The following is a 27,571-nucleotide window of genomic DNA, read 5'->3' as shown; positions in this document are numbered from 1 at the left end:
TCCTTCGACGACGAACGATATCTCTGTGCAGACGTCGATCGATCCTCTCTTGACGTCGACAGATGCTTTATCGACGTTGAACTGTGGCGCCGAGTCCTCGACGCCGATCTTTTAGACGCCGAACGCATCCGCTTCGACGCTGAATCTAAAGGCGACGATGACTTTCTCTTTGCAGCATGACTTCCCCTTGACTCCTCACCTCTCAGCGACAATCCCGCCGCTGGAGTCTTCGACGCCGAGCCCGACGTCGATGGGGAGCAAACAGGGACCAACTGCTTCGACGTCGACCGTTCTGCTAAGCCGTACAGTCTAATCCTCTCCCTCTCCTTTAAAGTCCTTTTGGAAAGGTCTTCACAATGATGGCATGTTGCTGGAGAGTGAGAGTCCGGCAGACAGATAATACACACCTCATGTGTGTCTGAAGCAGCCTTCTTTTTTCCACAAGATGGACATGGAACAAATAAAGAAGGCATTTTTCTGACAAAACAGCAACAAAATCAGTCAGAAAAACACAGGATACCAACTTCCTCTCAGATGTTATAAGAAGAAGTCCCAAAAAAATCTTTAAGTTGTAATAATTCTTGACTAAAGAGTCAAAAAAGAAGAGAGCTGAATTCCAGGGTCCTGACTGAAGGAGCCGGAAAGAACAACTGACCTAACTGTCACCCCTGAGGCATGATGGGATATGGAAGCCAGGGCTGCCTTAAAGGCACGGTGCCAGTTTTTACCTATACAGGGCTTTTCAGTCTCTATGATATTGTATTGCAATGCAGCCTGCAGGCTAGCAATGTGTTGTAGATCTGTGTTTCCCACAGTTGTCTCTTTTTTGCTTTCTCATGAGTGTTTACCTCATTAAAAAAAAAAAAAAAAAAAAAAAAGATTTAGGTGTTTTATTATACCTATATGTATTATTGGATGTGTATTTATACATTGCCTAGCCTTCTTTTATAGGGGCTGCATTTGCTTGGAAAAAATGATATATGTTTATACATATACAGAGCTGTATATATGTATGTTTTTTACATATATAATTTTATTATTTCCGGGGTCCCCGCACATGGGCGGGAATATTCAGTGCTTATGACTATTGATGAGGATCCCCTGGAAGAGAAGTAGAGGATATATTGATAGATGTATAGGGTGAGAGATCGGGTAGTGCATTGCAAAGAGTAGTAGAAATTGGTTTGAGAGGAGTCAGAAAGTTGGGCTACAAGATATATTGAGAGAATTATAGGCTGAGAAATAGGGTAGTGCATTGGAAATGCCAAATTAGAAGAAAGTGATAAATATATAGATCCATAAGTACATTGAAAGTATATAGATGAATAAAGGAGGTAAGTATATGTAGATTAAAGATACTGATAAAGGTACAGGATGAGAAATAGGGTAGTGCATTGGATATGCTTTTGTAGGAGAAAAGTAACATACACACAGAACCAAGTACATGGAGGTACAAAGATGCACAATGGAAGCAAGTACATGTAGACCAAAAATGATTTTTTTTTGGTAACGTAATTAGTCTCCATGTTTATACAAGGCAATACACAAAGATGGGTACATATCTATAGTGAAAATAAATTGTGCGTGGGTATTACTGAATGGGAACATGGGCAGCATTTCTGGCCCTGGTCCCGAACAGGCAACTGCCCTTGTCCTCTCCGCCCTTAGCCTCGACGCCCAGACTGAGACGCCCTAACCCTGGCCTTTTATAGCCAGAGTAATCAGGTGACCCCTTTAGCCAATGGGGAACCCTAGCCCTAACAACACTATCCAATCACAACACTACCCCTAAAATCTGGAACCAGTAGGGGACCAGGACCTTACAGCCAATCTTAGCCATAGTCCAAGCAACCAATCAGTTTAAAAAACCCTGATCTCTACATCCAAAAGAGGCCCTAGCCCTACCAGTAGTCCCAACCCAAGTCCAAGCTACCAACGGCACAGGAAGCACTAGTCCCTACTTCCAATAGAAAGCATAAATCTACTCTTAGTCCCACGCCTAGTCCAGCAACCAATCACACATCAGAAGTCCTAATCGCTACTTCCAATTAAAGGCCTAGCCCTAGTCCCACCAACCAATAATACAGGAAGCCCAAGTCCCCACTTCCAACAGAAATCCTACCCCTAGCCCTAGTCTCAACTCTACATTGATTGAATGACAGACCCAGAAACCAATCAGAACCCTCAAATACCCAGCCAATGAGGTCACTAACCCTAATCCAATAGAAACACCAGATACAACCACCAATCAGTGTACACACGTACCAAACAATAGCAGACTATATAAGGTCCCAGCTACCTCAGACAAGGTTTGCTGGCCAGGGAGTTGGAAGCTACTGCTCCATTCAGAAAATAATAGGAGACAGACAGGCTCAATCCAAACTTGTCCGTTAACAATACTGTTTGAATAGAACTTTACTCCCTCTCCTGGCCAAAAAACAAAGTGCACAGTCCCTATTAAATACAGTATAAACAGCACACAACAGATTACTGCTGTCTCAGAGCACCCTCGGATGTAGAATATCCCTGTTGCGCGGGGGGGGGGGGGGGGGGGGGCAGAGCATAGGAGAAATTTGGAGGGAAAAACTACAAAGTCTGGACTGCAAATCCTAAAATTCAACAGGTTAAATGGAAGCAGTCACGGCAGGAAAAACCTCAAGTTTAAACACAAAACAGGTGATAAGTTATGCAATCACGGGCAGGTTACAACTACAATTTTTAAACTGTAACAACCACAGGCAAAGACAGCTAAAGAAATTTAAAAAAAGGAAAGATGATGCAATCACAGGTAGGGAAATTTGTTTTTTAGGGAAGAGACAGCACTAGTCTACCTCCTTACCACTTCCTGGACTCTGCTCACTGCAATCTGGGGCACAGGTAGGCTGCAGCTCACAAGATGGAGGAGAATGATTTGGGATGCACCCAGCAAAGCCTTAAGGGGCCTGGGCAGTTATGAGAGGAGGGCTCAGATTTGCTTGGAGCTGGGGAAACCAATCAGCAGTCCTAGGTCTGCTGGCCTGGGGGTGGGACTGGGGAGCTGCTCTATTCAGAAATCTCCTGGGAGACAGACCGGCTCAATCCACACTTTGGACTTCTGCAGGTAAGGGCCTAACAAACTTGTCCTTTAACAATACTGTTTGAATAAAACTTTACTCCATCTCCTGGCCAAAAAACTAAGTGCACAGTCACTATTAAATACAGTTTAAACAGCACACAGCAGATTACTGCTGTCTCAGAGCACCCTCTGAGGTAGAAAATTGTTTCCTTGTAACATGCACTATGAGAGGCTGTGAGCAGTGTTTTTCAAATTTCAATTTTGCTGTACTGCGCGATTAACATGGAACTTGGCCATTGCGCTGAAGTTATAAATGGGTGACACTGTGCTGGTGAGTATACCAGCACAGTTGGTTTAATTTTTTTTTAGAGTGGAATTTGGCTACATTAATTTTCACTCCAATGGTGTGACACGTGCATGTGTTCAATGGAGGGTGGTAAAGTAATTCGGAAAAAAGGACTCCTCAATAAGCCAACTATCATTTTGCATCAATGTGAAACAGTGTATTAAATGCCGGTCCAACCGATCAACGGATATCAGATTGATACCAAATGTTAGGTCCGTCGAATACAGCCAACAGAATAATATATATGTACTATATTACAAGTAATATACAAAAGAAATACCTGGAGAACTAGGTGCTGCAAGCGATGAGCAGTGGGGTTGAACTTCATTTGAAGAGCATGCTTCACTTAGATTAAAAGCACCTTCCAGCTGTCTTCTTCTCTGGTAGCGGCTGTACTCTTGTTTTATGTTCTCAAATATTTGCTCTGTTGAATAAAAATAGATTTATATAACAATCCTTACAAGCATTTTTCACAAAAATTACAGAAGAAATTTACATACAATAACAATGTAATTTTAATGGGTTAATTTCAAAGCTTTTCCACCATTATTCGTATGAGCACGTTTCAAAAACAAAAAAACCAAGCATTGGCTTTGCCAATGCAGCCCTATTGCCTTTGATGAACACGTTGCGTACCTTTAGTAATGCATTATCTGGTAGCAACAATATCTAGCTGCAGATTTCAGGCCTTCGAATTTCCCAGGCATCAGATTGGATCCAGGAACTTGCGAGAGCAGTACCCCTGTGCGCCATCGGGTGACTCAGTTCAGCTCCGCATGACATCGCTGGTGTTGGTTGTGACGTCGCAGTCACCTATATAGGCGCCACTCAGGCACGCGCAGCTCAGTGACTTTTCACTTTTTACACACCAGAAGCACAGAACCATAAAGTGAACTGACTAGTGTGTGTCAAAACTAGGGCCCTTTAAGGGGGAATCAACCCTAGCCCTTTAAAGGAGTCTGCAGAGCAGGGAGGCATGGGTGGGTCTGTATGGAAAGTGCAGCTAGATATCTCTATCCGATAAAACATTACCCAAAGGTAAGCCACTTTCTCATCCGATAGACTTCTAGCTACAGATTCCTTACCTTTGTATAATGGTGGGCTGCAGACAGATTTACAAGACTAGAAAGTCCTGCAGGACAGAACGGGCAAAATGACCCAGGCAGTGGTGATTTGCAAACATTTGCAGTGAAGACCACACTGCAGCCTGGCAGATATCCAGGACTGGCACTCCACGAGCCAATGCCGTTTTCGTAGCCTTCCTCCTGGTGGAATGGGCTTGTAAACCTTCAGGAGGCTGCTTTCTAACCAGGGCGTAGCAGATCTTAATACAGATAACGACTCAGTGCGAAAGGGTTAGTTTCTGCACGGCACAACCTTTTTTAGCTCCTACTTAACCTTCAAAGAGTTGGTCATCAACCCGGAACACTTTTGTGCGGTCAAGGCAGAACGACAACGCTCTTTTTGGGTTCAGACGATGGAGACTCCCCTATTCATTAGAGGGATATGGAGGAGCAAACAAGATGGGCAGTGTGACCGACTTACCCAAATGGAATGGGGTCACCACTTTAGGAAGGAATGGATGCAAAGCACCACCCTAACCAGGAAAGTCACAAGATAGAGAGGCTTTGATGACAAAGCCTACAGCTCGCTCACCCTCTGCGCAGATGTTATTGCCACTAGAAAGGCTGTCTTGATGGTAAGCAGCCAGAGGGGACAATTGTGTAATAGCTTAAAGGGAGCACACATGAGATAAGCGAGAACCAGATTTAGATGCCACTGTGGCATGATAAAGGGTGTAGGGTGGAAAGTTATGTACAAGCCATTTTAAGAACCTATTCGCAATAGGGTGTTTAAATAAAGAGGGTTGGTCAAGCAGCCATAAGAAAGCGGACAGAAGAGAAAGAAAGCCATGTTGGGCAAGGGTAAGTATAAAAAGAAGGATATTAGACAGAAGCAGAAGGAGGGGGAAATAGACCTTCCTATGCAATATTAGACACTTTTTTGCCAATGGCAAGCTTATACCGTCTTTGTGGAGGGCCGCCTGTCTGCCAAAATAACACTACATAGTTCGGGAGCAAGGTCAAAAGCTATCCACTGTCGCCGTTTATTCTTTACGCATGTAGGCAGAGTTGACCGGTTCGGGTGGAGGACCCTCCCCTGCTGCAGTGACAGAAGATCCTTCCAAAGAAGCAACCTGATCAGAGGATCAATGCTCATTCAAAGAAGTTCTGGATACCAGACTCCCTGTGCCCAGTCTGGAGCCACAAAAATGACTTGGGCCAGGTCGTTCTTGAGAACTCTGGACAGAAGTGGTATGGGCGGAAAGGAGTACAGGAGGCCTGAGCTCCACTAGCAACAAAAAATGTCACTGAGCAATAGCCCTTTTGGAAACTGCAACACGCAATACTGCTGACATTTTGAGTTCTCTTTGGAGGTTAACAGATCTAACCACGGCTCTCCCCACTGTTGAAAGAGACATTGTGCCACCTCCGACTGGAGACACATTCGTGATCCGCTAGGCATGGATGGCTGAATTTGTCTGCCCTGGCGTTCAGAGAACCGGCCAGGAGTTGATCCACTAGGGTCATGCCCTGCTGTTCCAGCCATGTCCAGAGGCATCGGGCCTTTTGACAAAGGGTCCACAACCCCACACCGCCCTGCATGTTACAGAACCACATAGCAATTGGGTTGTCCGTGAACACATGAACCAACTTCCCCTTAACAGAAGGAAGAAATATTTTCAATGCAAGTCGCATCGCCGACTCCGTCCAAGATCAGTGTCATCTGATCTCCACCTCTTTCAGATGGGTGCACCATCCCAGGAGTGACGATGCATCTGTCACTACTGTAAGATCTGGTTGGTTAATCTCCACTGCATGTCTTTTGCAGTTCACTCCAAGATCTGGAGCATGTCGGAGATTTCCTTGATGGTGCGCCCACTGGATCTTCAAGCCCCACTGCAGAACCCGCATACGCCATCTGGCTGCGTGACCCATAGAAGCAACTGAGTGGCCGAAACATGTTGATACATAATTGGGGATATGAGACATAGATACTCTGGTATACACACTTTCAATTTTTTATCCTGCCGGGTGTGGCCAATACTTAAGGTAACAGGGGCGCACACAAGCAATTTAAATCACTTTTCTTTCTGTATGAGGGATACCTTGATAGCACAAATTGGTTTTGTAGAGAAAAAAAATTGTGCGCCACCATGAGCGTTGGTCTGCACCATGATGTTGTAAGCGGCCCAATGATGAAACATGCCACAACTGGTGGGCGAGGGCAGTCTTAACTTGATGAGTTGCCCGGTAATACAATATTCTTGGTTTCTCCCTATCTCGGTCCCTCTTTCCCTTATCATAGCCCCCATAGGGCTGGGACACCTTCCGCCCTTCTCTATTTGTGAGGTTTGGTACTTTACCGACACCTGCATCAGAGGCCAAAAACCTGGGTGTGATGTTTGGTAACACCTTGACCTTCGACATCCAGGTCAATAGTACAGTTAGTGCTTACTTGTGGATGATCAAGATCGTGAAGAAAATACTGACTCTTCTTCCAAAAGATCTAAGGGCATCAGTAGTCATGACACTCATTACCTCCAGTTTAGAAGACTGCAATGCCCTGTACTTAAATATCAACCAACACTCATTAAACAAGCTCCAAATTATTCCGAATGTTGCTGCATGCCTGTTCCTGGGAGTACCCAAACACTCCTCAGTCAGGGAAGGTTTGAGATAGCGTCACTGGCTGCATATAAACAGGAATTTTCAAAAGACAAGGGAACCCAATGGCTCCGAGAGGGACCTAGGGCACAGGTAAGTAGAACAAATCAACACAGAGAAAACTGTTTCATTTAATACTTGTGGGAGAGTAACCATTTTTATTTTTGTCATAAAGAACATGGAAAAAACAGAAAAGTAGAGTAGTGTTGAGAATTAGAAAAAAAAAAAAAAAAAAGAAGAAAATCGGGCATAAACGCAATCATTAATTAGGCCAAAGAACATAGTGAAAGCACCACTGCACAAATGTACAGTAACTATATTGAGCAATCTTCGTGTCAAGGCGCCAGAGTCAACAGCGTTTCCATCCCATAAAAAATGACAGGATCATCATCAGGACAAAAAGATGTGTTGCCGGAGATGAATGCCAGCTGAAATGAGGCATAAAGAAAAAGAAAGAAAAAACAAGGAGAAAGGGGGGGGGGGGGTTGGGGGGGGTTAGAAGTAAGGAGGAAAAGATTAGCCTGTGAAATTGGATGAATTCACCGAAACGATGCAATTGATGCCAAAGGTGCAACCATGCTGGTAAGTGCCTCTAGGGTAGGTAATCAATTGGGATAGGATATTGAGTCCCAAGTGTTGTGATATGATAGTATCACTATCCACCGGATAGTAAGTAATGCTAACTGCTGAGCGTTTAATGGGGGAGGCGACTGACCTTATGGATCAAAAGGCAGCAGAAGGCAAATCCCCGACAATGCTGTGTAGGTTAGTAGTTAACCGTAAGCACAAAATGAAGCCAAGGAAGGAATGACTGCTCACGGCATAGCAAGTGACTAATGCATGAAAAGGCTGGAAATAGTGCCGATAGTGGAGAAGTCCGAGGGCTATCCAAAAATGTGTGAAAATACGTGAGATCAGCCTGCGGAGATAGAATTGAGAGCGCAAAAACAAAACAGAGCACAAAACTTACATAGACGTTATGGGGAGTAAAACATGTAGGTGATTACCTCAAGTTAAACACCCTACTTAACTTCTGAAATCAGACGCAATAACTGAATGGGCTATGACCGGCATCCGGAAGCAAAGGTAGGCACAAGATACCTGTGGTGGTAAAGATTATTATATAATCACAAATCCGACAACCTCTAAAGTAACCACGATGGTGTGAATGGAATGTTGGGCACTTAAAAGTCGAGCGATCAACAGGCAGGTCCTAGCAGAGCGGGCTCCTTACGATCCGTGGAAAATGCAGACGGTTGGCAGTGACAAGTACCAAAATTCAGGCTATACGTGATGACGTCACGGGCCGGTGCTAGTGCAGGCCAGTGGTTTGCAGGGGTAGTGGAAGCGGCCATATAGAGTGTAGAGAGCGCGGCGGGCATGTGCAAGAATCTGTCGGGAGACCGGGAGATTGAATGTGGCGGCCATCAAGGAAAGGGAAGGTACCCTGAGTGAATAAATAGCTAGGAGGCAATGTGTGAGGAAGTCAGATGGTTTAAGAGGGACCATGGAAAGGATATAGGAGAACAGGGCCCAAGTGTGGAATAAGAGATATAAATAAAGAATAAATGGAACAGGAAAATTTAATTTGGGGTACAAAACATAAAATAAAAAACAAGTCAGTATACATAGAGCCAAGGTGGCAACTGCCTGAAGTAACCAACCATCCACATAGTTTTGCATGCAAAAGAAGCCAAAATATACAGAACAGCGTTAGATTAATGAGGTACAATCTTCTAGTCTGTTCAGCCCAGTATCCAGGCTATCAGTATAGATCGTCTAAGAAAAAGGTGTTTCCAACGAGGGCTGACCCACTTGGACATCCACCCAGAATCGAAATCATTGGATGCTTTACAGATATCTGCAATCAAGATATTCCTCAATAGTTTGTTAGTTGAAGCTTTACAACTTCAGTTTACCAGGAAAATGTTGTACTAGCTTGTTTATATTATAACAAGAGGTTATCCATCCAGAAAAACTGTCCTGAAGTAGCTTAACTTTTCTGTGAGGGGCCATAGCTGATATTTGGTTTTCCTTGCACCTTTGGCTTTGTCTAAATAAAATAGACCTACTAAAACTTTGCATATGGAGGTATCTCTCAGCCAGAGAGATTGGATTCTGAAAGAAGATCAGTAATCAAATGGATTAAAATGTCAATCAAAGATCACCATGGGAAGAGCCACTGGTTCATCACTGCAACAGAAAAGTGTGTATTTCACTCACCCAGATTGCTAAAGAAATCAATAGGAGGAAAGCTGCTTTACATTATAGATGTTGCAGGGAGATTTTGTAAACTGGCTCAAAAGGAGGACCGGGTGCTTTGACAAGACAGTATTCAACTTACTTGTAGTTTGTGAGGTGGAGAACAGGGAGGAACTTTAATGCTCTAAATGACTAGGACTCTAAAAAGAGCTTTGTGATTCGCATTTTTAAGCAGTAATAGTTTTGAAAAACAAGGTACTTACCTTTGGTAACGCCTTATCTGATACAGACAATATCTAGCTGCAGATTCCTTATCTTAGAATTTGCTAGGCGTCAGGCTGGTACTGGAAAATTTGCAGGAGAGGTACTCCTTGCGCACACAGTCGGGTGTCTCCATTCGGCTCCGTGTGACTGTCAGTGATGTTGTTTAGAACTTCGGATTCGCCTATAACTGTGCCCTGAAGTGGGCGGATGCCAGGACTTTCACTTTTCCACGCCAAAAGCAGAGAGCCCTGAAGTGACCGACATACGTGTGTGCTACAACTAAGGCCCTGAAAAGGGGAGTAACCCTAGCCCTAATGAATAAGTCCGAAGAGCGCGGAGGCATAAGTGGGTCTGTAAGGAATCTGTAGCTAGATATGGTCTTTACCGGATAATGCGTTACCGAAGGTAAGTAACGAATAGTTTCTTACCTGTCGGTGTAGTTTTGCAGCTTGAAGAGCTTTCTGGATTCACTATGCTGTGCATTATTCCGCGATCTGGTGGTTGGGTCCGGATTCGTAGTCTTTCGTTTGTTTTTTTTGTTTTTTTGTGTAGCCCAGGTGGGCGTCGACGTCCCACCATTTGGTGTACCTCTTGTGACGTCGGCGTGCTTCCTGCGGAAGTCCCACCTTGGGGCGCCATCTTCGGGTTCTTTTTTTTTTTAACCCTAGGCGTTAAGTAACTTCCTGATATATCCTTTCAGTTTTATCTTGTTATTTCAGTCTTTGTCCTTCCACCCTTTTTTCTCCTGCCTCATCTTCCTGGCGGAGGTGGGTGGGTTGGTTCGCTAGTGAATCCAGAAAGATCTTCAAGCTGCAAAACTACACCGACAGCTAAGAAACGAAAAGTTTCTTACCTGTCGGTGTAGTTTTGCAGCTTGAAGATCTTTCTGGATTCACTATGCTGTGCATTATTCCGCGATCTTGTGGTTGGGTCCGGATTCGTAGTCTTTTCTTTGTTGTTTTTTTTTTTTTTTTTTGTAGCCCAGGTGGGCGTCGACGTCCACCATTTGGTGCACCTCCCGTGACGTCGTCGTGCTTCCTGCGGAAGTCCCACCTTTGGGGCGCCATCTTCGGGTTCTTTTTTCCCTGTTTTTTTTTTTTTTTTTTTTTTTTAACCCTAGGCGATTGATTAATCCTTTTGTCCATATTTCTGTACGTATCCACCTTTTTTGATCCTATCCATTTCACCCCCTCTTCCTCCAGCCTCATCTTCCTGGCGGAGGTGGGTGGGTTCGCTAGTGAATCCAGAAAGATCTTCAAGCTGCAAAACTACACCGACAGGTAAGAAACTTTTCGTTTTGCAGCGTGAATCTTTCTGGATTCACTATGCTGTGCATAGATTTTGTAGCGGTTTTCCTATTTTTGTGGTGGCTGGGTGGAAGATGATCGCTGGTCGTTGAAAATGTGTTGTAGCACCTTCTGTCCGACCTGTGCTTCCTTATTCATTTGAATGTCCACGCAGTAGTGCTTTGTGAACGTGTGCACAGATGCCCAAGTTGCTGCGAGACAAATGTCTTGGATGGGCGTGTTTGCCAGGAAGGCAACTGTGGCCCCCTTCTTCCTTGTGGAGTGAGCTTGTGGCCCCTCCGTTAGCTCCTGTCCAGCCTGTTTGTGACAGAATTGGATAGTGAGGGCAATCCATCTAGCGATGGTGCCCTTGGTCACTGGTCTACCCATGAAGCTAGTAGCAAAGGACACAAACAGCTGCTTCGACTTCCTGAGTTCTTTGGTTCTTTCAATGTAGTGCATCACCGCTCTTCTGGCATCGAGGGTGTGCAGGGCCTTTTCTGCATTTGTAGTCTGGTTTTGGAAGAAACTCGGTATCTGTATACTCTGATTCATGTGAAACGCCGACACTACCTTGGGCATGAAGTGTGGGTCCGTCCTCAGGACTACCCTGTCCTTGTGAATTTGAATGTAGGGCTCCTGTAGCGTTAGTGCTTGAAGCTCGCTCACTCTGCGTAGTGAGGTTATGGCCACTAGAAAGGCAGTCTTCATCGTCAACATTTGTAGATTGGCCTTGTGAATGGGTTCAAACGGCGCCTTCATGAGCTCCGTCAGAACCACGTTTAAATTCCATGCCGGCGGCGGCAACCTTTTCGGGGGTGCCATTCTTTTGGCTCCCTCCATGAATCTCTTCACCACCTGCGAGCTGAAGAAACTTCCACCCTTCTCACCTCTGGTGTAGGCAACGATCGCTGCTAGGTGCACCCTTAGGGAGCTCGAGTAGAGGTTACTCTTTAGAAGGTGTGTGAGGTACCTCAGCACCGTTGAGTCTCTTGTCATTCTGTTGTGCAGGCCCTTCTTCCTGCACCACACCGTGAATCTCTTCCACTTTGCGCTGTAGCACTTTCTTGTAGTAGGTTTCCTTGCCTCCCGTAGCACTCGCATAGTGCTCTGAGGTAACCTTAGGTGTGCGAACTCTAGGTCTTCAGGAGCCATGCTGCTAGGTTGAGGGTCTCTGGCTCTGGGTGCAGGACCTCCCCGTTTTGCATTGAGAGCAGGTCTTTTCTTCGCTCGAACCTGTACGGATTGCCTTGCGCCATTTCTTGAATCTGTGAGAACCATGTCTGCCTCGCCCACTGTGGGGCCACCAGGATCAGAGTCATGTTGCTGGTTCTGCACTTGTCGAGCACTCTGTGCAACAGGGGTATCGGTGGAAAGGCGTAGGCAAATGTCCTCGACCAGCTTATCCATAGGGCATTTCCCTTGGATTGCTGATCTGGTTGCCTGGACGCGAAGCTTTGGCATTTTGCATTGTGGCGTGTTGCAAAAAGGTCTATTGTGGGAGTCCCCCATCTCCGGAAGAGTTTCTCCGCTTCCTGGCCATTGAGCTCCCACTCGTGCGATGCTGAGGTCTGCCTGCTTAGCCAGTCTGCCTCCACATTGTCCTTCCCCGGTAGGTGAATTGCCAGTAGATCTATCCTGAGAGGTATGGCCCATCTCCAAATCTCCTGAGCTAGGGATGAGAGGGGAAACGACTGTGTCCCCCCTTGTTTGTTGATGTAGAACATCGCCGTGGTGTTGTCTGTCTGCACCAACACCCTCTGCCCGCACAGGTGTCTCTGGAATGCCTTCAGGGCTAGCAGTATTGTTTTCAACTCGAGGTAGTTGATGTGGCGGACCGCGTCTGCCGGAGCCCATAGACCCCTCACTCTGAGGTTGTCCATGTGAGCTCCCCATCCCATCTGCGATGCGTCCGTGGTAATGGTCACTGTTGGGCTTGGTGGTGTCAGGCTTCTCCCTGTTGTTATGTTGTCTCTGTTGCACCAAGTTATCTCCTCCTGCACTGCGTGCGTAACAACCACTAGATCCTCCCAACTTCCGTTTGCTTGTGACCATTGCTGTTGCAGCCATTCCTGGAATGGTCTCATGTGCAGGCGTACATTCGGCACCAGCTGGATACAGGACGCCATCATCCCCATCATCTTGCTCACCGCCCTCACTGTCAGAGCTCGCCCCTTCTGGTAGAGCTGCGTCTCCTTCAGTAGGGCATCTGTCCTCCTGTCGCTGGGCACTACTGTACTGTTGAGGGAGTTGATCTGTGCCCCCAGGAAAATCTTTACCTGCTCCGGTTCCAGCGATGATTTTCCCCAGTGGATGGAAAATCCCAGATTTGTGAGGGTGTCCGTTACGCGTTTTGCGTGCCTCTCGCACTTCTCGCGTGAGTTTGCCTTGACCAGCCAGTCGTCCAAGTAGGGGTATACGTGTATGCCCTGCTTTCGTAGGTGTGCCGCTACCGCCGACAGGCATTTTGTAAAGACCCTTGGCGCTGATTTTAATCCGAAGGCCAGGGTTGTGAACTGGTAGTGTTCCTGTTCGATGTTGAATCTTAGGAGGCCCTTGTGCCTTCTGTTTATTGGGATGTGAAGGTAGGCATCCTTGAGGTCCACGGTGACCATGAAGTCCCCTTCTCTTATCTGTGGCAGTACCTCCTGCAGTGAAGTCATTTTGAACCTTTGTGTTTTGACGAACTTGTTTAGGTACCGGAGGTCCAGTATGGGTCTGAGGTCTCCGTCTACCTTCGGAACCACGAAGTAGTTTGAGTAGACCCCTTTGTTGCGTTCCCTGAACGGCACTGTCTCTATGGCTCCCTTTTGCAGGAGTTTCCGTGTTTCTTCTCTGAGTATTGCCAGTTCTTGGGCCGATCTCTGTCTTCCCTTCGGCTTTCTGTTTGGAGGTCTTTTCTCCAACTCTACGCAGTATCCGTGCTGCACGATGTTCCGTATCCACTTGTCTGTGGTTATGCGCCGCCACTCCTGAAGGTAGAACCTCAGCCTTCCGCCTACCGGTGACGTATGCTCGTAGGCTCTTGGATCTTCTCTTCCCCCTGATGACACCTTTTTGCGCCTCACCCTTGGGGGCCTGACGAGGGTGGGCGTCTTCTTGCGTGCTGAGTCACTTCGAGGAGGGCTGATCGCCCCCTCTCCTCCTTTGGCCACGTCCGTTCCCTCTCCCTCGAAAGGACTGGCCCCGAGGTTGATATTGCCAGCTTTGCTTCTGCTGACTTTGTCCGTGACCTTCGCCCTGCTGACCTTGTTGGAACGCCTGGTGCGACGTCCCCTGTTGGCTTCCACCCCTACCGTAGGGTCTCCTCGAGGGATTTCCTCGTCTCATTCCCCTCAGCTGCAGGGCCCCCATGGACCTCGCTGTCTCGTTCTCCTTCTTGAGCTGGGTGAGCTTCTCGTCCACCGTTGCTCCGAACAGTGTCTCTCCGTTGAAGGGAGTGCCCAGGATGTTGTTCTGCACTTCCGGTTTGAATCCCGAGATTCTTAGCCATGCATGCCTCCTTTCTGTGACCCCTATGGCCATGAGTCTTGCTGAAGTCTCTGCCCCATCCAACGCCGTCTTTATACAGGAGTTGGCGATGTTCTTGCCTTCATCTACCAGGTGAGAGGCTCTCTGGCGGTATTCTTCGGGGAGGTGCTTTACTAGCTCCCCCATTTCATCCCAGTGTTGGTACTGGTGTCTATTTAGGAGTGCATTTGAATTCGCCATGCGCCAGTGCATTGCGGCGTTCCTCTCGACCTTTCTGCCTGTGAGGTCGATTCTCCTGCTCTCTTTATCTGGAGGTGGGCCCGAGGTTGCTGGCACGTTGGCCCTTCTCCTGGCCGTGGAGGCAATGATGGAGTCTGCGGTGACGCTCCCCTTGATGTAAGGTGGGTCCAGGGAGGAGTGTTTATACTTTTTCTCTGTCCTGGGCGTGATCGACCGACAGGTGGCAGGCTCCTTGAAGGCTTCTCTCCCCTGGTTCATCACGCTTTGTAGCATGGGGAGGAACTGGCTCCTAGTCTGGATGGGGAGCAGTGTTTCGACGAGAAAATCTGCTTTCGGCCTCTCCTCGTCGAGCTTGACGCCGAAGGCCATTGCTGCGCTCTTCACCACCATATTGTACACCCCGATGTCGTCTGGTGGCGAAGGCCTCGAGGGGTACGTGTCCACGGCCTCCTCCGGGTTTTCGGTGTCGAGATCTTGCCATTCGACGTCGTTGCCGGTAGATGTCGCCGAATCGAAGAACGATTGTTGGTCTTCTTCCTCGGCTTCTTCCTCATAATAGGGCTCCTCTTCCTCTTCGAGGTCCCTTGTCAGCCCTTCGGCGTCGAACTCCTCCTCGACTTCGACGACGTCCGCCGATGAAACCGTTGGAATCTTGAATTCCTTCATCCTGGCGTCGAACTCCTTCTTCCTTTGAAGGATGTTCTCCATTTCGGCCTCGAGCCGCCTCTTCTTTTTCTCCATTTCGGAGATGCTTTCGGCGTCGACCGCGGGCCTTTTCGATGAAACTTGCGTCGACGTCGAACGTTCTTTCTGCGTCGATCGGCCCGTTTCATGGGATGATTTCGACGACCCTTGCCTTTCGGCGTCTTTCTGCGCCAGGGAGTCCTTTTGTAAGGATCCGCTGGGCCTTTTGTCCGAAGTTCCCCCTTTGGACGTCGAAGTTTTCGGCGCCGGGGCTCCCTTCGTGGACCTTGACTCAGTTTTTCTCGAGTCACCCTCGTGTTTGAGGTGTTTTTTGATTTGCGCTCGACGATTCTCTTACCTCGTCTTCTTTCTTCTTGTCGGTCTCTACGACCGTGAAGTTTTCGGCTGCCTCGGCGACGTTGTCCTCGTCGTCCGTGTCGAGGCCCAGCGCGTAGAGTGTCGGGGGTTTTCCTTGGCCCTCCATGTTGGCGTTGGCTCTCCTCTGCCTCTCTCTCACCCTGAGTGTCTTCGGCGCGAAGACTGAGCAGGCGTTGCAGTCGATACTCTGATGATCCACCGGTAGGCAGAGGTTGCAGACCGGATGCAGGTCTTTCTGCGCGAACTTGTGGTGGCAGTTTGGGCAGAACTTGAATGGCGTCTTGTCCATTTCGCTCAGGGTCTCTGAGCGTGCATTCTCCAAGGTTGTCGAAGAAAAAGGCTCGCTGGTCTTCTTTCTTCGCGTTCCTGTCGAAATCTGTTCTTTCCTGATGTCTTCTCTTGATTCTATCGATGAAACTCGCTTTTCTTCCTTCTTCCTCCGAGTGAACTTCTGGAGCTTCCCGATGACGATCCAGACCCAACGGCGGAAAAAAGAATCTGAAGATGGCGCCCCAAAGGTGGGACTTCCGCAGGAAGCACGACGACGTCACGGGAGGTGCACCAAATGGTGGACGTCGACGCCCACCTGGGCTACAAAAAAAAAAAAAAAAAAAACAACAAAGAAAAGACTACGAATCCGGACCCAACCACAAGATCGCGGAATAATGCACAGCATAGTGAATCCAGAAAGATTCACGCTGCAAAACTATTCGTTTTGCAGCGTGAATCTTTCTGGATTCACTATGCTGTGCATAGATTTTGTAGCGGTTTGCTATCTCTGTGGCGGCTGGGTGGAAGAGGAGCGTTGTTCGTTGAATATATGTTGAAGCACCTTCTGTCCTACTTGTGCTTCCTTGTTCATCTGTATATCCACGCAGTAGTGCTTGGTGAACGTGTGCACCGAAGCCCATGTTGCCGCCAGGCATATGTCTTGAATGGGTGTATTTGCCAGAAAGGCAATTGTTGCTCCCTTCTTCCTTGTGGAGTGGGCCCGTGGCCCCTCGGATAGTTCTTGCCCCACCTGTTTGTGGCAGAATTGTATTGTTAGCGCAATCCATCGTGCGATGGTGCTTTTTGTCACTGGTCTACCCAGGAAGCTCGTTGCGAATGACACAAAAAACTGTTTGGTTTTCCTGTGTTCTTTTGTCCTCTCGATGTAGTGCATCACCGCCCTTCTAGCATCTAGAGTGTGCAGTGCCCTTTCTGCGCTTGTTGCTGGGTTCTGAAAGAAACCTGGTATTTGATTGGTTTGATTTAAATGGAATGCTGACACCACCTTTGGCATGAAGTGTGGGTCCGTTCTCATTACGACCCTGTCCTTGTGTATCTGGATGTAGGGCTCTTGCAGCGTTAGCGCCTGTAACTCGCTTACTCTGCGCAGTGAGGTTATTGCCACCAGAAAGGCTGTCTTCATTGTTAGCATTTGGAGGGAGGCCTTGTGAATGGGCTCAAAGGGCGCTTTCATAAGTTCCGTCAGGACTATGTTGAAGTTCCATGCTGGAGGCGGCATTCTCTTTGGTGGCGCAATTCTTTTTGCCCCTTCCAGGAATCTCTTTACTACCCGTGACGTAAAGAAGCTTCTTCCTGTCTCACCTCGTGTGTAAGCTACGATCGCCGCCAGGTGTACCCTCAGCGACGATGAGCAAAGTTTCGCCTTTAGAAGGTGTGTGAGGTATCTAAGCACCGTTGATTCCTTTGTCATTTTATCTTGCAGTTTATTTTTGCTGCACCACATTGTGAACCTTTTCCACTTTTCCCCATAACATTTCCGTGTTGTTGGTCTCCTTGCCTCCCGCAGCACTCGCATAGTGCTTGGAGGTAGTTTAAGGTGTGCGAACTCTATGTCTTCAGGAGCCAAGCTGCCAGTCCGAGGCTCTCTGGCTCTGGGTGTAGAACCTCTCCGTTCTGCATGGAGAGCAAGTCCTTTCTTTTTGCGAATTTGTGTGGAGGTCCCTGTGCCATTTCCACTATTTGTGAGTACCATGTCTGTCTTGCCCACTGTGGTGCCACCAGGATCATTGTCATGTTGATGGTCTTGCACTTGTTGAGTACCCTGTGTATCAGTGGTATTGGTGGAAAAGCGTATGCAAATGTCCTTGACCAACTTATCCATAGGACATTCCCCTGGGATTGTTTTTCTGGTTGTCTGGATGCGAAGTTTCAGCATTTTGCATTCAGGCGTGTTGCAAACAGGTCTATTGTCGGTGTACCCCACCTTCTGAATAGCTTTTGCGTTTCCTGTCCATTGAGCTCCCACTCGTGGGATGCCGAGGTCTGCCTGCTGTGCCAATCGGCTTCCACATTGTCTTTTCCCGGTAGGTGTATCGCCAGCAGGTCTATTTTGAGTGGGATGGCCCGTCTCCAAATCTCTTGTGCCAGAGTTGAAAGGGGGAACGATTGTGTCCCTCCCTGCTTGTTGATGTAGAACATTGTGGTCGTATTGTCCGTCTGAATCAACACTTTTTGGTTGTATAGCTGCCTCTGGAAGGCCTTCAAGGCTAGCAGTACGGTCTTCAACTCCAGGTAGTTGATGTGTCGGACTGCATCTGCTGGAGTCCACAGACCCCTCACTCTGAGCTTGTTCATGTGCGCTCCCCATCCTATCTGGGATGCGTCTGTGGTAATGGTCACAGTTGGGCTTGGTGGTGTCAATGGCTTTCCTATAGTTATGTTCTCCCTGTTCCACCATGCTATCTCCTCTTGCACTGTGTGCGTAACAACCACTAGATCCTCCCAACTTCCGTTCGCTTGTGACCATTGTTGATGCAGCCATTCCTGGAACGGTCTCATGTGAAGCCGTACATTGGGGAGTAGGTGAATGCATGACGCCATCATGCCCATGATCTTGCTCGCTGTTCTCACTGTCAGAGCTCGCCCCTTCTGGTAGAGACGCGTCTCCTTCAGCAGGGCTACCATTCTCCTGTCGCTGGGCATGACTGTTTTGTCTAAGGTGTTGATCTGCGCTCCCAGGAAGATCTTCACCTGTTCTGGTTCCATTGATGACTTCCCCCCCCAGTGTATCGAGAACCCCAGGCTTGTTAGTGTTCTTGTCACCCGCTCTGCGTGCTCCTTGCACTTGTCGCGAGTACTTGCTTTGATTAGCCAGTCGTCTAGGTAAGGATACACATGAATCACTTCCCTCCTTAGGTACGCTGCCACTGCTGCAAGGCATTTTGTGAAAACCCTTGGTGCGGACTTTAGACCGAATGCCAGGGTTGTGACTTGGTAATGGTTCTGGTTGATGTTGAACCTTAACAGATTCTTGTGGCGCCTTTTCATCGGGATGTGCAGGTAGGCATCTTTGAGATCCACGGTGGACATGAAGTCTCCGCCTTGTATTTGGGGTAGCGCTTCTTGTAGTGATGTCATTTTGAATTTTAGCGTCTTTATGAATTTGTTTAGGAATCGTAGATCCAGGATGGGTCTTAGTGTTTTGTCCACCTTTGGGACCAGGAAGTAGTTTGAGTACACTCCCTTGTTCCTTTCTCTGCATGGCACTGGTTCTATGGCCTCCTTTTGGAGTAGTTGTTGCGCCTCTTCCCTGAGTTGAGCAAGCTCTTGACCAGAGCGTTGTCTTCTCTTTGGTTTCCTGTTTGTAGGCCTTTTCTCCAACTCTATGCAGTATCCGTGCTGTATGACGTTGAGTATCCATTTGTCTGAGGTTATTTTTTGCCATTGTTGAAGGTAAAGCCCCAGTCTTCCGCCTACCGGTGTTGTATGCTCGTAGGCGCTTGTTTTGTGTACCCCCCTCACTGTGCTTATTTTGCGCTTCACCCCTCGGGGTATGCTGGGGGTGAGCGTCTCCTTGCGTGCGAAGTCACTTAGATGCGGGTTGGTCTCCCCCTCTTCTTCTTTGGCCACGTCCGTTTCCCCTCCCGCCAAAGGACTGGCCTCGAGGCTGGTACTGCCAGTTCTGCTTCTGCTGTCCTTGTTGGCTGTGACTGTCACCCTGCTGTCCTTGCTGGAATGCTTGGTGTGACGTACCCTGCTGGTTACCTCCCCTTCCGTAGTGTCTCCGAGCTGGGGTGCCTCTTCTCATCCCTCTGAATTGCAGGGCCCCCATGGACCTTGCCATCTCATTTTCTTTCTTCAGTTGGGAGAGCTTCTCGTCCACCGGTGCCCCTAACAACGTTTCCCCGTTGAAAGGGGTGTTTAGTATGTTGTTCTGGACCTCTTGCTTGAATCCAGAAATTCTGAGCCAGGCCTGCCTCCTTTCAGTGATCTCTATGGCCATTAGTCTGCTCGAAGTCTCAGCCCCGTCCAATGCAGTCTTAATGCATGAGTTGGCGATATTCTTCCCCTCCTCCACTAGATGGGAAGCCCTTTGTTGGTACTCTTCTGGGAGATGCTTGATTAGTTCCCCCATCTCATCCCAATGCTGGTACTGGTGCCTGTTCAGTAGCGCATTAGAGTTTGCCATGCGCCAGTGCATTGCGGCGTTTCTTCCAACCTTCCTTCCAGTGAGGTCCATCCTTCTGGTCTCCTTATCAGTAGGTGGTCCCGAGGTCGCCGGCACATTGGCTATTCTCCTGGCCGTGGAGGCAATGATGGAGTCGGCAGTGACCGATCCCTTGATGTAAAGAGGATCCTGCGAGGAGTGCTTGTACTTCTTTTCCGTTCTGGGCGTGATGGACCGGCATGTTGCTGGGTCCTTAAACGCCTCCTTCCCTTGGTTCATCACGCTTTGGAGTATGGGGACGAACTGGCTCCTCGTCTGGATGGGGAGCAGAATCTAGAGTAGGAAATCCGCTTTCGGCTTCTCCTCGTCCAATTTCACCCCAAAAGCTGCTGCAGCGCTCTTGACGACCATGTTGTATGCCCCGATGTCGTCTGGCGGCGACGGCCTCGAAGGATAAGTCTCCACGGGCTCTTCGGGATTTTCGGTGTCGATGTCCTGCCATTCCAGCTTCTGAGTCGTCGACGGCGCCGAGCCGTAGAACGACTGCTGATCCTCTTCTTTATCTTCTCCCTCATAGTAGGGGCCTTCTTCCTCCTCTTCCGGATCCTTCGACAGCTCTTCGGCGTCGAATTCTTCCTGTTCCTCGATCTCGACGACCTCCGTCGACGGGATCGTTGGGATTTTGTGAATTTCTGAATTTTTTCGTCGAACTCCTTCTTCCTCTGAAGGATGCTCTCCATCTCTGCCTCGAGCCTTCTCTTTTTATTCTCCATTTCGGAGACATGTTCGGCGTCGACCGCAGGTCTCTTCGGCGGAGCTTGCGTCGACGCGGCCTTGTCTTTCGTCGCCAAGCGCCCAACCTCGTGGGCCTGCTTCGACGAACCCGGTCTTTCGGCGGCCTTCGGCACCTGGGAGTCCTTCTCGAAGGATCCACTGGGCCTTCTGTCCTTTGATCCACTCGCGGTCGTCAAAATTTTCGGCGCCGGTGTTCCCTTTGAGGACTTTGACTCTGGTTTTCGAGAGTCACTTTCAGATTTTCAGGGCCCTTTCGGGGGTTTCGTACTCGACGTGTCTTACCTCGTCAGGCGTTTTCTTATCGGTCTCTTCGACCGTGAAGTCATCCGGTCCTTCAGGGATGTTGTCCTCATCGTCGGTGGAGAGGCCCAGATCGTACAGCGATGGGGCCTTACCCTTGTCTTCCATGTTGAAGTTGGCTCTCCTCTGTCTTTCTCTCACCCGGAGTGTCTTCGGTGTGAATGCGGAACAGGCGTTGCAGTCCTTGCTCTCGTGGTCGATCGGCAGGCAAAGGTTGCAGCCCGGATGTTGGTCCTTCTGCGGGTACTTGTGGTGGGAGTTAGGGCAGAATTTAAATGGTGTCTTGTCCATTGGGCTCTGAGTCCCTGAATGCACATTTTCCTATGGGCGTCGAAGAATTTCGAGGATCCCCTCCTTCTTCGGCGTCCTGGCTGTAATTCCTTCCTCTCTGTAGTCTTCTGTAAATTCTCCTTCGATGAAACTCGCGTATTTTCCTTCTTTCTTCGTTTAAAACTCTGGAGCGTCTCGATGACGATCCAGACCCAACGGCGGAAAAAAGAATCTGAAGATGGCGCCCCAAGGTGGGACTTCCGCAGGAAGCACGCCAACGTCACGAGAGGTACACCAAATGGTGGGACGTCGACGCCCACCTGGGCTACACACACACAAAAAAAACCAAAAAAAACTACGAATCCTGACCCAACCACCAGATCGCGGAATAATGCACAGCATAGTGAATCCAGAAAGATTCACGCTGCAAAACTTTTTCATCTGATAGGGACTTCTAGCTGCAGATTCCTTACCTTAAAATAGATACGCAAGCCATACCCTTCTGGTGGTGGGCTGTGGACAAATTCCTCATACTAGAAATTTCTGCAGGACCCAACTGGCAAAATGCCCCTTGCTGTGGACCTGACTGTCCAGGCAGTAGTGCTTGGCAAATGTGTGCAGAAATACCCATGTTACTGTATGGCAGATTTCCAGGTCTGGGATACCCCGAGCGAACTCCGTGATCACAGCCTTTCCCCTGGTGGAATGAGCCCTTAATCCTTCAAGGGGCCGCTTCTTAGCCAAGGAGTAGCAGATCTTTATGCAGAGAACGACCCTGCAAGAAATGGTCCTTTTAACCACTGCCCGACCATTCTTAGCTCCCACGTACTTCACAAAGAGTTGGTCATCCATCCAGAACTCTTTTGTGTGGTCAAAGTAGAACAACAAAGGTCTTTTTGGGTCCAGGCGGTGTAGATGCTCCTCTTCCTTAGAAGGATGCGGGGAGCAGCGTGTTTGACTGACTGACCCATATGGAATGGTGTCACCACCTTTAGAAGAAAAGAAGCACAGCACCACCTTATCTACAACAGGTCCTCACGTAGGGGGGTTTACACTATAACTCCTGCAACTCACTTACACTCCGGGCAGATGTTATTGCCACTAGAAAGGCTGCTGACAGTTGTGCAAAGGCTCGAAAGGTGCACACAAGAAGAGTGAGGACCAAATTATGGTCCCACTGTGGCATGACAAAGGGCATGGGTGGAAACAAGTGACCTAGCAACTTTAAGAACCTATTTACAGTTGGAGATTTAAACAGAGTTGGTTAGTCTGGCAGCCGCTGAAAAGTGGATAGAGCAGAAAGAGTACCCAAAGCAGAGCCCTGCTGAGCAAGGGTAAGAATGAAAAGAAGAACAGTAGATAGAAAGGCAGAAAGAGGGCAATAGAACTTTACATACAGTATGATACAAGCTTTTGCCAACAGCAGGCATACACAGTCTTAGTGGAGGGCCACCTGGCCGCCAAAATAACGTTGCATACTTCGGGAGGAAGGTCAGAAGCTATTAAATGCCTCCGCTCAGTATCCATGCATGGAGGCGGAGAGTTGACAGGTTCAAGTGAAGAGCTCTTTGCTGCTGCAACAGAAGATCCTCCAAAAGGGGCAGCCTGATTGGAGGATACCAGACTCTCCTTGTCCAGTCTAGAGCCACATGAATGACTTGGGCCCCGTCGCTCTTGATCTTTTTCAGAACCCTGGGCAGAAGTGGTATGGACGGAAAGGTGTACAACAGGGCTGAGCTCCACTCGGAACAAAAAGCATTGCTGAGCGATAGCCGACTTGGAAACTCCAGCACACAAAACTTCCGACATTGCGCATTCTCTTAGGAGGCAGGCTGATCTAATAAAAGGTATTCCCCACTGCTGAAAGAGACTTTGCCCCAACTCCGTATGGATACGCTAAGCATCGACAGCAGAGTTCATCCACCCTGGTGTTCAGGGAACCTGCCAGGTGTTGAACAACCAGGCTTATGCCCTGCAGTTCCAGCCATGTCCAGAGACGCAGGGCCTCTTGACTAAGGTTCCACTACCCCACCCTGTTTGTTGCAGTACCACATGGCAGTGGTGTTGTCTGTAAACACTTGCACTTACTTCCCCTCGACAGACAAAAGTAAATGCTTTCAATGCCAACCGGTTCGCTTGAAGCTCCAAGTAATTAATGTGGAGCCCCGACAACGCCGGGGACCAGTGTCCCCTGATCTCTACCTCTCCCAGATGGCCGCCCCATCCCAGGAGTGAAGCATCTGTCACCACTGTGTGATCTGGTTGACGAAGGTTCTGCCTTTGACCCAATTGTGGTTCGTCAACCACCACTGCAGATCTCTTGCAGTTCCTTCCGAGATTTGGACCATGTTGGTGAGATTTCCTCAATGCTGTGCCCACTGGAAATTCAGGTCCAACTGCTGAGCCCACATACGCCACCTGGCATGCTTTACCAACAGGAGGCCATGAGGTCCAACAGCTTCAAAGTCAGTCTCACCAAAATCCATGATAGAGGCTGAAACATCGGAATCATAACCTGAATATCCTGGTCTCGCTGCTCGGGAGGATCAGCCCGAAACTGCACTATGTCCAGAACAGCTCCAATGAAGGGGAGCGTCTGAGAAGGAGCTAGGTGTGACTTCAGCATGCTTGTAGAGAACCCCAGCGAATGCAGGAGGTCTGCCATAGTCTGAAGGTGGGAGAAGACAGCCGGGGGCGAGGGCGCTTTCAACAGCCAGTCGTCTAGGTAGGAAAGACTGAAACCCCTAACCTGCGCAGATGAGCTGCCACCACCGTCCATTGTTATGGACCTACAGTGTATGCCATGATCTGGGCACGCATAACTGTCAATATCAGTAAAGACAATGTCTATGTACGCTGTGACAACTGTATGCACAATGTTAAAATGTCTGTAAAAATTATATCAATGACTGCTGCCAAGATGCAAGATATTACAGTAGTTCAAACTTGATAAAAAGAGGGATTCAATAATCAAATCGTTAATATGAGGTTAGAATAGGCCAATAATGGGTTTCAGTCTTCTCAACAGACCATAACAGGTGACTGCCAAAGTGGTAACTTGCATAGTTGAGAGAATTGTCCACCCAGATTTCTAGGTTTTTCACAGATAATTTAATGAGGGAGGGGGCCCCAAGCTAACCGGCCACCAGGAGTCTCCTAACGCTTGGGTACGTTTGCCAAAAAGCAAAATCTCAGCTTTGCTGGAATTCATCTGCAGAACGTCATCTGCAACCCATCCAGCTACTGATAACATACAGCTCTGAAAATTGTAATGTCTTTAGAGGAATCAGCTGAAAAGGATAAGAGCAGCTGAGTATCTTCAGCATACGAGACAATGGATACCCGGAGATGTCTTACTGGTTCTGCCAGAGGTCTAACATATATTAAATAGAGTGGGGCTCAGCGAAGAGCCCTGAGGGACCCCATGTTGTAGGGCTCTGGGAGAGGAAGAAAGAGGAGTAGAGCTGACCTGGAAAGAAAGTCACCAAGGAAAGAAGTGAACAAGGCCAGGGCATTACTCCGAATCCCAATATCACAGAGACGTTGCAGCAGCACCTTATGAGAAACGGTGTCAAAAGCGACACTTGGTCCAAAAGAATAAGGGCCACAGAGCCGCCCCTGTCCACCATGCTACATAGTGACTCTGGCACTGCCAAAAGTGCCGATTCAGAACTGTGGTGAGATCTGAACATAATGTGGGAAAAGTCCAAGGTGTGATGACTTTGAGAACTCCGCTAGGAGCTTGGTGACATACTTTCCTACCACCTTAGATAAAAACAGAAAAAGAAATAGGGCAGTAATTGCCTGGGCAGGAGGAATCAAGAGAGGTCTTTTTCAATAGAGGGATCACCTTAGCCTGCTTCCAGGTTTGGTGGGGGGCAATGGCCAAGAACAAGGAGAGATTGACTATCTCTAAGTAGTAGCAGAGGGAGAAAAACCTCTTACAATTTTAAAATGGTGTTAGGTTTAAAGGGGGGGTGGAGAGGGGGGGTGGGGGGGGGAGAATCAGCGGCAGAGCCAGATTTAACAGCTACACAGAGTGGCAAAGGATGAGAATTCCAATGGTAGCAGTTCCTCAAGAATCGGAAGCAGTGGCACGTCTTCGTTCTCAACCGGACCGACCAGCGCAGCAGATGTAGCACAAGGCTGAAGCTCATCATAGATGGTTTTGTACTTACCCACAAAAACAAGCATTTGCAATGCAAACAGGTCTCGCATTTGTGAGTTAGAGCTATTGACATTGTAAATGGCAATGTTTGTTACTTACATGTTTTATTTTTGGAGTGAATGTATGTAGTGCGCTAAATCCCTTGGAAAGGTCCTGCACTTCGTAATATATTGAAAACGACGCAAAGTGTGGATTGTGTCAACAATTGCTTGGAACGTACCTCATGGGTGAAGTGTAGCCACACATGCACTCCGTTGTGCTTTACCAATGCGAAACTCATTAATGAAAGTAGTGCCTACAGACTAACGGGATCGGAGCATGTGAATCTGAATCCTGGCTTCTCTTTCATTTTCTAGACTATTTGACTCACTCTCCTGCGTCTTGGTTATCCCCCAAACACTGGGAGGCAATGAAATTTGCCAGAGGGGCTTCGGGGGTACATGAAAATTTATTCATTGCCTAGTTGTCAAAGATCGCCCGGTGCTATTAGTTAAAAGTGTGCAGATTTCATTAGGATATTAAGAGTACTTGACTCGCATCTGAGAAAAGTCATTAACTAAACAAAATGCCAGAATGTGTATCAGTTTTCAGTGTTTTAGACAGTACTGGCTGCTTAGTTTCATTGCATACATTTTTGTATTTACTCTTTTACACAGCATCCAAAGTAGTTTACCTAACCCCAAAGCCCCGAGCTGTTAAATGACCCATAGACGGGAGTGTTTTACAGTTGAGCAAATGTGTCAAAATGTAATTTTGGTAGTGCCATGGAATGATCAGCCAATGAGGTACTCGATGAGCAGGTATTTAACTACACGTTCAAAGCGTACGGTATTGTGGCGGTTTGTTTGTACACAACTACCCCTCTGAAGGTGCTTCATCTACCAGACAGTGCTCACAGAAGGGCGTCTAAAGCACAGAACAAAATGTGTTCATTTATCCTGAGTGTGAAGGCACCCAGAAGGCTTAGGTGCCCGCCCGGAGAGGCTAGGGATCCCAGCGCTTCTACGGACTCTGCCGTGCTCCTCTGCACCAGCAGGGCACAGCTCAGAATCTGCCGCTTCTGCTAAGAATAGGTGAGGGGGACGAGGTTGGGGCATGCGGGAGTTGCCGGCAGATTTTCCAGGTTATTGAATGTGATGATTCTGACGTGAGGCAATGGAGACGGACTTTGTACCAGTCTATTTCTCTGTCATCTACTGGGCTCACTGTCATGCATCCATTCATCTCACTTTGTTAGAGGTGCGCAAGCCAATATATTAACAGGTAGAGCCAGCCGGAGACGAGCCAAGCATATACGAGCCGGTGGGCGAGCCGTGAAATTGATCAGCATGTTAACCATTCAGTAAACATGATGTAAATGTGCGATAATGTCTCTTCAGAAGTCAAAAAAGTGCATTTGTTTAGCGCGTCACCTAAGTACACAAGATTTATAGCACTGAATTGAGAGGAAGTTATTAAAAGTGCTCATTTTAAGCATGAGTTAAAACAGTGCTGCTCCTCCCGCCCGACAACAATGCCATTTGTGAACTAAGAGGCCATGCATACCCCGAATGTTACCTAGAGTTATTATATTTAGAGTAACATTAAAATCTAGTTCATTAAACACGAGAAGTTTTTGTACAGCACGCATCTTGAACTCGCATATTTCAAGGTGGCAATAGTAAAGATAAAAACGGAAGTGCCGGCAGGTAAGAAAACACGAACGGGGGTGGGGGGGAGACAGGGAAGAAAATAGTGTTAGGAGTAAAGGGCGAATAGCCGTGGAAGGATACAAATGATGAAGAGGGACTAACCAGCGTCAAACCAATCGCAAGGCAGCATTTAAGACAAAGGGCAGAGAGTGGGCGGAGCTTCCACACTACAGTATATACTGCATGTCTCGCAAAGCGATGGCAGCGCACTCTCGCCGCAACGCTAGGCGAGACCTAAAAATCTGCAATTCTATTGCAGTGACGCTCTGATACCTCTACAGGCATAATGAAGAC

General features: G+C 48.1%; 1 protein-coding gene across 1 annotated transcript in view; it reads right to left on the bottom strand.

Moving 5' to 3' along the window:
• AKIRIN1 (akirin 1) overlaps positions 1 to 27,571 on the bottom strand; it is a 214,579-nt gene that overhangs the window by 126,332 nt on the left and 60,676 nt on the right. The window contains exon 2 of the mRNA XM_085647865.1: positions 3,682 to 3,825. Within this exon, the coding sequence (XP_085503991.1) occupies positions 3,682 to 3,825 (144 nt within the window). The remainder of the gene's footprint in view (positions 1 to 3,681; positions 3,826 to 27,571) is intronic.

Source organism: Triturus cristatus, chromosome 3_2, assembly GCF_964204655.1.
Source record: "Triturus cristatus chromosome 3_2, aTriCri1.1, whole genome shotgun sequence".
Lineage (NCBI taxonomy): Eukaryota > Metazoa > Chordata > Amphibia > Caudata > Salamandridae > Triturus > Triturus cristatus.
The sequence above is the reverse complement of the archived record's forward strand: the minus strand, read 5'-3'. Positions and strand labels throughout refer to the sequence as shown.